This window comes from Leopardus geoffroyi, chromosome D3, assembly GCF_018350155.1.
Source record: "Leopardus geoffroyi isolate Oge1 chromosome D3, O.geoffroyi_Oge1_pat1.0, whole genome shotgun sequence".
Taxonomy (NCBI): Eukaryota; Metazoa; Chordata; class Mammalia; order Carnivora; family Felidae; genus Leopardus; species Leopardus geoffroyi.
The window spans coordinates 79,854,537-79,866,604 of NC_059339.1; the positions used below are offsets into that span (position 1 = coordinate 79,854,537).

Sequence of the window (12,068 nt, forward strand, 5' to 3'; positions counted from 1 at the left end):
GTAATCAAAACAAATGATTATGAGAGAGCATGCCTTCATTTAATGACTTTAAGATATATTACAAAAAGGGTTCTAAGATATTTTTATGATGAAATTTCCTTTAATAAGCTAGCGAAGTTTAAAAATACGTTCCTGGTTCTAGTCAGCTACTAAAAATTCACCCTAATTACCTGATAAGGAAAAGATGCACATTCCCTTTCCCTCTAACTTATGACACCTAATATTCATAGAAGAAAAAATGTATTCCTCTGTAATGATTCCTGAAGTCAAGTTATTCTAAAATATTAATTCACTGAGAAATCAAGAGCCAAAGTTTTATATCCTCAGTACAAACATTCTATTGAACGCAGCTTCTATTAGACCCAATCTAATTCATTTACCACAGAGCACAGGAATATAAAATGCTGAAGCTGCTTTAGCAAACAGTGTGGCAGTCTGCAAAAAATTAAACACAGAGTTACATATGGCCCATTTATTCCATCACTAGGTACCTATCCGAGAGAAATGAAAACATGTCTACACAAAAACTGGTACACAAATGTTCATACATTTGTGTCATTGGCACTATCAACAGTCAAATGTGGAAACAACCCAAATGTCCATAAGATGATTGGATAAATAAAATATGGTCTAGACACACAACGGAGTATCATTCAGCTGTAAAAAATAAACTATTTATACATGCTACAACACAGATGAACCTTGAAAAAAATTATGCCAAGTGGAAGAAGCCAGACACAAAGACCCTACAGTGAGTAATTCCACTTATAGGAAACGTCCAGAATAAGCAGATCCAGAGAGGGAGAAAGTATAATAATGGTTGCCAGGTGATGGGGAGAGGGAGGGAAATAAGGTGTGACTGCTATTGGGGAAGGGGTTTCTCTGGAGGTGCTGACAAAACAGTTTGTAATTAGACAGTAGAGGTGATGATACAGTCTTGTGAGTATGCTAAAAAGAAAACCTGAAAGGTACTCTTTTAAAACATGAATTAAAATGGCAAGAGAAGTTTATCTCAATAAAAAAATAAATTCACGAAAAGAGTCTAAGGAAATTTTATGATGCAAACCAAAGAGTTTTCTATGACAGAAATATATAAACATGGCTGTGAGTGTGAATCCCTGGAGAAGATTTTAAAAAGAAAATTTCCAGGCCTCACCCAGACTCATGGAATTAAAATATCTAGTGACAAAGTCTGGAAATTTGCTTTTTGTTTGTTTTTAAGTTTATTTATTTATTTTGAGAGAGACAGAGAGAGACACGTGGAGGGGCAGAGAGTGAGGGAGAGAAAGAGAATCCCAAGCAGGGTCCCCACCATCAGCACAGAGCCCGGTGTAGGACTCGAACTGACGAACCGTAAGAACATGACCTGACACAGAACCAACAATCAGACATTTAACCGACTGAGCCACCCAGGTGCCCCAACGGAAGTTCATTTGTTTTTTAATCTGTATTTTTAACAAGTATTTTGGATAAGTTTTATGCAAATAACCTGGAGTGAGGCATTTGAAAGGAATTTGTTTTGTCCAATTAATAAAAAGTTTGGAACTCTAAAAAAAAAAAAAAAAAAAAAACCTTACCTCACAAAATAAGCAGAGCTCCAGGAAAAAGGAATTCATTTTCCTCATGGATTAGGAAGGAAGGGAGGCTTGGGTAACACAGAAAGCCTTCAAAAGTACTAGAGACAGGGCAAAATCAGTCCAGGTGTGAAATGTCAATTGTGACATATGTATGATTTATCTGATTGATAGTCTTTGCAGGTTAAGATATGACTCAGTAGCTTAATGTAAATCCCAGCAATAAAAATAGGCTTGTGGAAAAAAAGTAATAGTATAATTTATATTTGTAACTTCATAAGGCAGATAACTAAGACTATATATTTCAGTCTGAATATTATAAACCAATAATGAGAACTATACAAAAATAACACATAAAAATAGTAATGATACAAATATCAAAATGAAAACTGTAACTTGAAAAGTGATTTTTTTAAGTTAAACTTTGGTTTTATTTTAATGTTTATTTATTTATTTTGAGAGAGATAGAACGGGGAAGGGGCAGAGACAGAGAGAGAGAGGGACAGAATCCCAAGCAGCCTCCGCACTGTCAGTGCGGAGCCCAACGAAGGGCTTAAACTCATGGACAGTGAGATCATGACCCGAGCCGAGAGCAAGAGTCAGACAATTAACTGAATGAGCCATCCAGGCGTCCCCCCTAAACTTTGGTTTTATTTTAAAATGTTTTTTTTTTAATTTTTTAAAATTTTATTTAATATAATTTTATTGTCAAATTGGCTTACATATAACACCCAGTGCTTATCCTTTAAAATGTTGTATTTATGAAAACAATAAAGGTAAATGTTTATATACCTTTCAAAAATGCATCATCAAATTTCTGAGCTGATACTTTTTGGGGATACTTGATTCCAGCTCCCCAAGTGACAAAAGGAGTTAAAGTCTCTGAAGGATGACCAGCCCCATGGGAACCTACAAATAAGACATCAAGAGTATTAAGACAGGGATATAAGAAATTATACCTAAATATTTATTTATTGTTTAATCGTTTTAAAGAATTGACCCATATGTATTTCTACTTCTAGCCACCACACTCCCAAATGCGTGCAACTCTGCATAACAATTAGTTTTAAAATATTCCCAAAGCAAGTCAGAGCATCAATAGACAGGCAAAAACAAAACAAAAAGGTCTGTTGACTGGTTGAAAGAAGAACAAGCATATTAACAAGAAGACTTGGAGGAGATGCAACCAGCGTAGTGCCACATGGGACACGCAGTTGGTCAAGGCCAGGTCTATTCTGGAGAGGACAGCAAAGTCTCTTGATGAGTTTCTTCCAGGCCACTCTGGCTGGTGTAATCAAAAGCCCTTTATAGAGTGGAACCGGCTCACTAGAATTCTGTACTGTGATGTGGGGACCCAAACATCATCTTTGCCTTGTTTTGTTCTCTGTGCACACACTGTGTTTGCCCTGGGAATCTCACAGAAAAGACAAAGTCATCTAGGGTAGACTTCCAGGAGCCCCAGGATTCCTGGTTATACCACCTTACTCTTACATTATCATCACTTACCGTTAATGCTAGGTAGATAAATAATAGGATAGGCACTTTTTGTTTTCTTCTCCACGCTTTTCTCTAATTTCTCATTTTAAATGAGAGTATGTTCCTTTTATAGTTAGAAAAAAGATCCTTTATATAAGATCAGGTTTTTTACACTAACATGTTAAGCATGCAATTGCCTGTTAGACATTCTGCATATACGAAGACATTTAGTCCTCTTCCACATTACAAGATGTCTGCAAGCTACATTTACAACTACTTTAATCATGAAGTACGTGTCACTTAGAGACAGACTAACCCCAGTCTGTCATTCCATGGTCAGAGGTAAAGATAAATGCCGTTTTCCCATCATTTCCATAAAAGTGTTCAAAAATGGACACCATTTCTTTCATTCCCGCATCCACTAGTTTAATATTGTCCTTATATTCCCTGTTTAAGAAGAAACAGAAGAGCACATTAAAGTTACATTAATTTGGAAAAATAAAATTTCTTCAACATGAACCTAATATGAATCATCTGAAGTTATTAACTCCTAAATACTTTTATATCTCATCCTTAATATTTTAAAATCAGAGATCTTTATATTGTTAAAGGTAACAATCTCTCCTTTTAAAGAAGCATAAGAATCTGAAATCGTTTTCAGAAAAGTTTAAAAGGAGAATACTCTCCAATATTGATTAGCAAATATATTTTAATGAATACTTTTTACATCTCAAATGCATTAATTATGATTTTCAAGTTCATGCGTCTCATAATGCACACTATATTGTTTTTGTCACATTAATAGGTATCACTGTTTCAAGTATAAAATGTTCTCATCCCTTAGAGTGTTTGTGACATAAAACATTAATATAACATTATAAGCAAATTATATTTAAGCTTCCACACAGTTGAATAGGTTGGTGTGGTATGAATTCTATCACTTGAAACAGTCCATCATGTTAAAGAAGGGGAGCATGAGGTATTTATTACTGGTAGCTAACCAATAGGCATTATTCACAGACTTAGCTAAACCAAATTCTAAATAAAGAACAAAAGTAAAACATCAATTCTTCCTCTTATGGTCTGCAAAACTGAGAAAAATATTTGCTATTCTATATAAGGAGTTCTACTGAAATAGAACCCCTGTATACAGGGGCGCCTGGGTGGGTCAGTGGACTAAGTATCTGACCTCAGCTCAGGTCATGATCTCACTGTTTGGGAGTTTGAGCCCCGCATCAGGCTCTCTGCTGACAGCTCTGAGCCTGGAGCCTGCTTCAGATTCTATGTCTCCTTCTCTCTCTGCTCCTCCCCAACTTGTACTCAGTCTCTCTGTGTCTCTCAAACATGATTAAATGTTAAAAAAAATTTTTAAAGGGGTGGCGGGATGGTTCAGTCAGTTAAGCATACAACTTCAGCTCAGGTCATGAACTCATGGTCTGTGAGTTCAAGCCCTGTGTTGGGCTCTGTGCTGACAGCTCAGAGCTTTGAGCCTGCTTTGGATTCTGTGTCTCCTCTCTTTGCCCCTCCCCCGCTCACGCTCTGTCTCTGTCTCAAAAATAAATAAACATTAAAAAAAAAATCTTAATATTCTTTTTTCTCTGCCTTGATAAATGAAGAATATAGAATGTAAGTAATGTGATAATTACAAAAAATATATAATACTTTAAAAGTTCAAATAGAATACCCGAGTCTCTCAAAAACATGAAATTAAACACAGCATTAAAATTACCTTGATGATGGTCGGTGAGCATGTCCGTTTGTATCTATTCCTAATAAATGTAAGAAAAAAAACTATTTTTTCTTCATTTAGTTTAGAAAACAAAGACTGGTTGTTTCTGGCAGCATGAAAGAATTCCTATAGGTAACAAATCAGTTAAAGAAATTTAGTCCATTTATTTTACGTAAAAAATAATTCTGATGAAAACCTTGAATTAAATGTATACATAACTATAAAATTAAATTATTTTATTTTGTTTAAGTTTATCCTCAGAACCAACCAACACAAAGTCCTTATTGTCAGTTCAGACATCAACGCTTGAATCACGAGTGAGCTGGGCTATAATTAGGCCAAAAAAGGGTTACAGAAAGGGGACCTTGATTTCATGAAGATCTCCTAAGCGCTGAATAAAATATACCAGGTTGAATTAATATGTTGACAAGAGCCAAAAATAAAACAGTACAAGTGGCGACAGTTTAGGAACATTTTATCATTTTTAAATGTTTTAGGAGCCGGACTACTTCTTGTCCTGTCTCATTGCTGCCCTCGTCCAACTGTTAGTGCTCACTTGAATAGTGTGAATAGCTTCTGAACAAGTTCCTTTTCCCCAAGACTAGAACCTGTTCTTCACGCTGTGTGATAGAAAAATGCCCACTTAATAAAATATGGGTCGAAAATTATTATATTGTTTCATAATTGCAAACTGGATTCACAAAGCCCTTCTAAGACAATGAATTAAACATCTGCTTGCATACACATGAATATGTAAACAAGTTTCTGTGGGGAATACTTATAAACTACTTTCAATAAGTCAACAGGCTCTGCCAAGATACGTAATTGTCGTTCACATAACTGTCTCTTAGTAGATGGTAACTTTAACGAGGAAAATGTCATTGCCCGACAAAAGTCTGAAGTATTTTTTGAAATAATCCTTCATTATTACAAATACCAAAAAATACAAATGATGCCATTAGAGAAACCTGCTATTCAAGAATAGAAGTAAAAAAAAAAAAAAAAAACAAAAAAAACCATAATATGTAACCTACTGCTATCCTCCTCAAAAGCATAAAACTGCCCCCTAGCTTTCATATACATTCAACTTAGCCCCTCAGAAGTTTTAAATTTAGATGGAAGTGGTGAGTTCTTCAAGAGAATGAAGTTAAATTCTAAAGATATCATTGAAAGCTGACAAAAACCAAAAAAAAAACAAAACAAAACAACAACAACAAAAAACTAGCAACTTTACTTGAGGTACGTTTATAATTTGTTCCATGATTGGTAAAAAAAAAAAAAATATTCAGCCATGTAAGAAGTGCTATTCATTCACATATGAACACAAGATATGAGATGCTATGAAATTCTATTCTTGCGGAGCTCAACCTGTTAGATTCCTATTGGCTTTTTAAAAGTTGGTCTTTTGGACCTAAGAGGTTTTGAAATATACCCCTGGCTACTTTCCCCTTCATATCTAGTATACTCAGGACCATCAGCCCCCGCTTTTTCTCCTCCCCTTGCAAAGGCACTCATTCATTTCTGCACTCCACAAATATTTGTTATGCATCAAGGGAGACTGCTAGATGACTACCTCAACACGCATTCTCCCTTTCTGAGTAAAAACCTGTGATTTCGTGAAACATGGCAACGCTCCAACCTTAAAACCCAATTTCCCATCCTCTCTCACAGCTAGATGTGCCTTAGCGGTTGTGGCCAACAAAATATAAGTCAAATATTTCAGTCAAAAGACTATAAGGACCCTAAGGCTCTTTGAAATAAATATAATCAGGAAAGAAGGTCCTTTCCAATTCCTTGCACTGTTGACCTAAAACATTGAAGTAATGGCTGCAACTCCAGCATCTCTTGGATCATGAAAAAACTTGGAAGATAAAACTCATGCTCCGAGGATAGAGGAGAAATTCAAGACTGAGCCTTAATGACACCGTGGAACCATTATGGCAATCCTGGACTGCACCAATCCTGGGCTGCCTACTGCTGGCATTAACTTTACGGAGATAAAAGTAAACTTTTAAGCCATATTTCTTCCCTATTATACAGAACTGAACCTAATCTAAACTGATACTTGTATCTATGTACCAGACACTTCCTTGATAGGAATTTAGAGATAACAATGGGAAAAGTCAGTGTTTCTGCCGGTAAGACGTAAATAGGATGGAAGGGGGATCAACTGTGGTATAGCATAAAGAAGTACTTAAGATAGTGGTATTAAGGGAATATAGAAGAGAGTTATCTAAGTCTAACTGGAAGTGAGGTGCAGCAAAGGAAAGCCATGGAAGGCCTATATGAGGAGATGATATACAAAGTGAGTTTTGAAAAGCAAAGAGATTCAACATGTATGAACCTCAAGGGCATTATGCTGAGTGAAACAAGCCATTCACAAAGGACAAATACGGTATGATTCCAGTTATATGAGGTAGCTAGATTAAACAAATACATAGAAACAGAGTGTAGAATGGTAGTTGCCAGAGGCTGGGAGAAAGAGGAAATGGGGAGTTGTTCAATGAGCACAGAGTTTTGGTTTTGCAAGATGAAAAAGTTCTGGAGATTGGATACACAACAATGTGAATGTACTTAATGCTACTGAACCTGTATACTTAAAAAGGGTGAAGATGGCAAATTTTATGTTATATGTATTCTACCACAGTTAAAAAAAAAAAGTGAGTAGACACTCGCATGGATTTGTTTTGTTGGATTAAACATGAGTCTTTAGGCAGGTCCCAAGTCCAGATTCCCTCTCTAGCCTTATCTCAGACGTTGCTCCCAGTCAGTATTCCTGCCACACTCAACTCCTTCCTTCAGTTCCTCAAATCTGTTATGCTGGCTCTTCCCTCAGGGCCCACGATTTATATAATGCTGTTGGCTTGAAATAGGCTTCCACACTGCAATCCAGCTCCATTTCTTTGTTTCCTACGCTTCTTCAGGGATCATCTCAAAACTCTCAGGAAAGCCTTCCCCTAACTGTCTGAATCACAATTTTCTAAAGATACATTCTTTAAATATATCATATTACTTCCCACTGCTGATGATTTCATGTTTACTGTTATTAATATACGTATGTACCATATTTTATAAAGTCATGGGCAAATCTTTTTTTCTAATCACTATCATATCACCAACACTAGCAGTGTTGAAATAAAAGGAAGAAAGGCATAAAATCAGGCCAGCCACAAACTATTATCTTCCCACCCACAAGGAATCAAATCCATGATTCCAGAGCATTTTTAGCTATGTATATGAAATTAGAAGCCAAGTGCCTTTCAGCATATGCTGATATAAGTAGATTCTCTTACAAAGCAATAATTAGAAAAATAATTTGCTAATTACTTTCTGAAAGAGATTTTATTTAACCTGAAAGTTTTCCCTGTTGACAAAAGCATATGTTAAAAGAAAACAGAAAATTTCAAGAAGATCCTGATGAAAGAAATAGGGTTTATCAAAGCATGCACTGAATACTTAATTCATGCTAAGTAAATACAAAGAAAAATGCCGGCATATACTGAGGAACACATTTACAAACTAACAAAAATGGCCACATTGTGAAGAAGTCCACAATGTCAGTCCGAAAGATAGTACCAGTAAAGCAAAAAGCATTAAAGGTCAAGCAATGAATGCTTCTTACAACAGATAAATTATAAGTTGTAATTTGTAAATGAGAAACAATGGACAGGAAGAAAGGAGAGCCAATGTCCACAATTAAGATTTTCACACAATTTTTAAAAATGTAAATTCTATTGGGTAGCTGGTGAAACTATGATAATTGCCACTATCAAATAGTCCAAACCACTTTACTTCTTAGCAACTCATGGATAGTTTATTAGGACTGATTTGCTAATTTATGTTTGCTTACATTTCTGGTAAGTACAATTTTTAAAAAATCATCTTATTACAAATATATCAATTTGAACAGCATTTTCAAAAGCATTTTTCATACATCTCACATGGTCCCTCTACTGTTGGAGACTATTGTATGGTCAAAGGAAGATCAAGATTTACCTAGGATTATTCAGCAAACTGGGAATGAAACACAGGTTCCCTGAATTTCCAATCTATGGCTCATTTTATGGTCAGAAACATGGAATTTTAAAAAGTTATCTTTTCACATTATTAATTTTTTTAAATTTTCATTAACTAGGGGTGGCTGGGTGGCTCAGTTGGTTGAGCATCCAACTTTAGCTTAGGTCACGATCTCGCATTTTGTGACTTCGAGCTCCGCGTCGGGCTCTGTGCTAACAGCTCAGAGCCTGGAGCCTGCTTGGATTCTGTCTCCCTCTCTCTCTGCCCCTTCCCTGCTCATGCTCTGTCTCTCAAAAATAAATAAACGTTAAAAAGAAAATTTTTTTTTAAATTTTTCATTAACTGGTTATTACAGAATGTGCAGTTTCTTAGAATCCAGTCTTTCTAAAATAGTATGCTACAAATACAGAACTTTCAAGTTCATGCAAGTAGGAAAAAATTAAGATGCATTTACTAACAAATCAGTCTCTAGTACTTTGGGTACAACTATGTGTGCTAAAGACTATCAACTCAATAGCACGCACCTTAACTTTATCAAAAACCCAAGTATCCAGTTTTGTTACATCATGGGCACCAAAATCTTCACTGTCAGCATCATAGGTATATGTAAAAACATGGTCTCCATAAGCACCTAAGGAGGAAATTTGGGGAAAAATATTTTCAACAATTTTTTAAGCCTTCATCAAGTATGAAACCGTCATTTAAAGATTCCTGTGAGTAACCAGAATTTTTCACAAAGCACTGTGTATTATGACAGGGAAGAGAAAGATAGAAGGAATAATTAACATTTATTTTATGTGCCTCAGACCATGATTTGTACTTTAACACATGCTATTGTTTTTTGTTCTCACAATAACATTCTAATTTACAGATACACTACAGGTAAGTTAATTAACATGGCCAAAGTCACAATGCTGATACACAACAGCACAAAAATAAACATCAAAATCTGACTCCCTGTACAGATTAGCCTATTCAAAAAATTTGTGTGTCTTCAGATCTACAGTTTAGAATAGATGAAGTCATTTGGTTTACAACACTTCCTAAAGCAAGAAAATTCAAACATTTCTCTTATTCATAGAATATGTGTATTTTTTTAAATATAAGAGAATAAGTATCTATTGCTACATTCTCTGAAGGAGTCAACAAACATTAATCTTACACATTTGCAAGATTTTATTAAGAATCTAATCAACTTAGTGAATTTCTGAGATAGACTCTTATAGGTCACAAGGAAGACATATAACAAAGGAATAATCTCTTATAATAGCAATTCAGTTCCAAAGATACTACCACTGCCCAGCTATTCCACTTCCCACATCCTAAGGAAAGATCTCAGTGGCTTTGTTGGTTACCATTACCATAAGAAATGGAACATTTCTATTAGATTGTTTTTGATTCAGGCATTGTTCCTGTCCTATCAACTACAGCCGGAAGTAAGAAGGTAAACTTAGTGAGTCCTAGACACTTAATCCATCCTCACCACTGCCAATCCCCCCAAAAGCTAAACTGCTTTCCAAAGAAGGAAGTATATATAAATGGCAAGCAGTCTGGGGTTTTTTGGCTTGCCCTACATAAGGATGTTCTATGAATATAATATGTAAAATTCTGAATGTCTATTTTGCTTTCAGGACATACAATAATACTCAACAATTCCAATTACTAAGATTACACTTATGGGGGCGCCTGGGTGGCGCAGTGGGTTAAGCGTCCAACTTCAGCCAGGTCACGATCTCGCGGTCCGTGAGTTCGAGCCCCGCGTCAGGCTCTGGGCTGATGGCTCAGAGCCTGGAGCCTGTTTCCGATTCTGTGTCTCCCTCTCTCTCTGCCCCTCCCCCGTTCATGCTCTGTCTCTCTCTGTCCCAAAAAATAAATAAACGTTAAAAAAAAAAAAAATTAAAAAAAAAAAAGATTACACTTATGGCTAAACATAAGGTTATCAAACCTTTTCATTAGGTGAAATGACCAATCATTCTATTCTCACTAAAAAGCATTTAAAAGGGGTCCCTGGGTGGCTCAGACAGTTAGGCATCTGACTTCGGCTCAGGTCATGATCTCACAACTTGAGAGTTCGAGCCCACATCAGGCTCTGTACTGACAGCTCAGAGCCTGGAGCCTGCTTCAGATTCTGTGTTTCCTCCCTCTCTCTCAGTCCCTCCCCCACTCATGCCTTGTCCTTCTCTCTCTTTCTCTCTCTCAAGAATAAACATTGAAAAAATTAAAACTAACTGAATAAAAAATACAAAGCATTTAATGACACAAAATTCAAATGGAATCCAATTGATTTTTAGAAAATAATATATAAATGAATTTTCTAATCAATGCACAGAAACAAACACAACAAATCCAAATGGCATGATCTTGAATATGTAATAGAAATTGTAAGTTACAGCATTTAAATCTTTCTGTGAATATCAACAAACTTCTTATAATTTATCAAAACAAAATGAACCAGACATCAACATCACTGTCATAATGAAGAATTACGTGATAAGCACGTTGCTAAGTGTCTCACGAGAATTATCCAATTTAATCCTAAAAACAAACCTATGAGATATAGATTATTATTATCACATTTTTAAAAAGGCAAATTGAAGGTCAGGGAAGTTATCTAACTTTCCCAAGATTATAAAGCTGTTAAATGTTAGAGCCATACAGCACTTCATTGAATCCAAAAACTAACAAGTATATGATGGGCCAATATTTCAAGTACAACTAAAAGAAAGAATCAAATGGACATGTCCATCCATTGTAATACACATCCCTATGTCAGAGATGTTAAATATTAAAAACAAGTAACTCAAAAATCAATAAAATACAGTAAGTAATATATAAAAATTACCATACTGATTTATTACCTATACCATGTGAGGGAATATAATCAATGACTCTTACCTTTGGCAAACATAGTCAAGATATCAGGGCTTCCCCAGCTCCATGTGTACTTGCTCTCATTAATAAGAGAATCAAATTCCACAGGATTTTCCTTCCACCCTTCAGGTCATCGAGAGAAGCCAATAGTGAAAACAGTAACATATACCTGGTGAAGTATTAGTATAACCCCTAACGTGGTATTCTTCAACTAATAACAATGAGGATTAATTGCAGAACAAATGCAAAACTAGTAAGAGATTTTGTTACACGTATTATACCATAAACTATTTTAAGATTTTATTTTTAAGTAATCTCATATACCATAATTTTCTTTGAAAGTTTACAATAGATAATTTCCTTCTTACTAAAATACAGAATTTCTTTTTAAGTTTTGAGCT

General features: G+C 35.4%; 1 protein-coding gene across 1 annotated transcript in view; it reads right to left on the reverse strand.

Moving 5' to 3' along the window:
• The window catches only part of PIGN (phosphatidylinositol glycan anchor biosynthesis class N), a 104,467-nt gene that overhangs the window by 69,867 nt on the left and 22,532 nt on the right, over positions 1–12,068 (reverse strand). Inside the window, 6 exon segments of the mRNA XM_045459723.1 lie at positions 2,367–2,483; positions 3,367–3,497; positions 4,780–4,838; positions 4,840–4,905; positions 9,321–9,427; positions 11,692–11,790. Coding sequence (XP_045315679.1) covers positions 2,367–2,483; positions 3,367–3,497; positions 4,780–4,838; positions 4,840–4,905; positions 9,321–9,427; positions 11,692–11,790 — 579 coding nt within the window.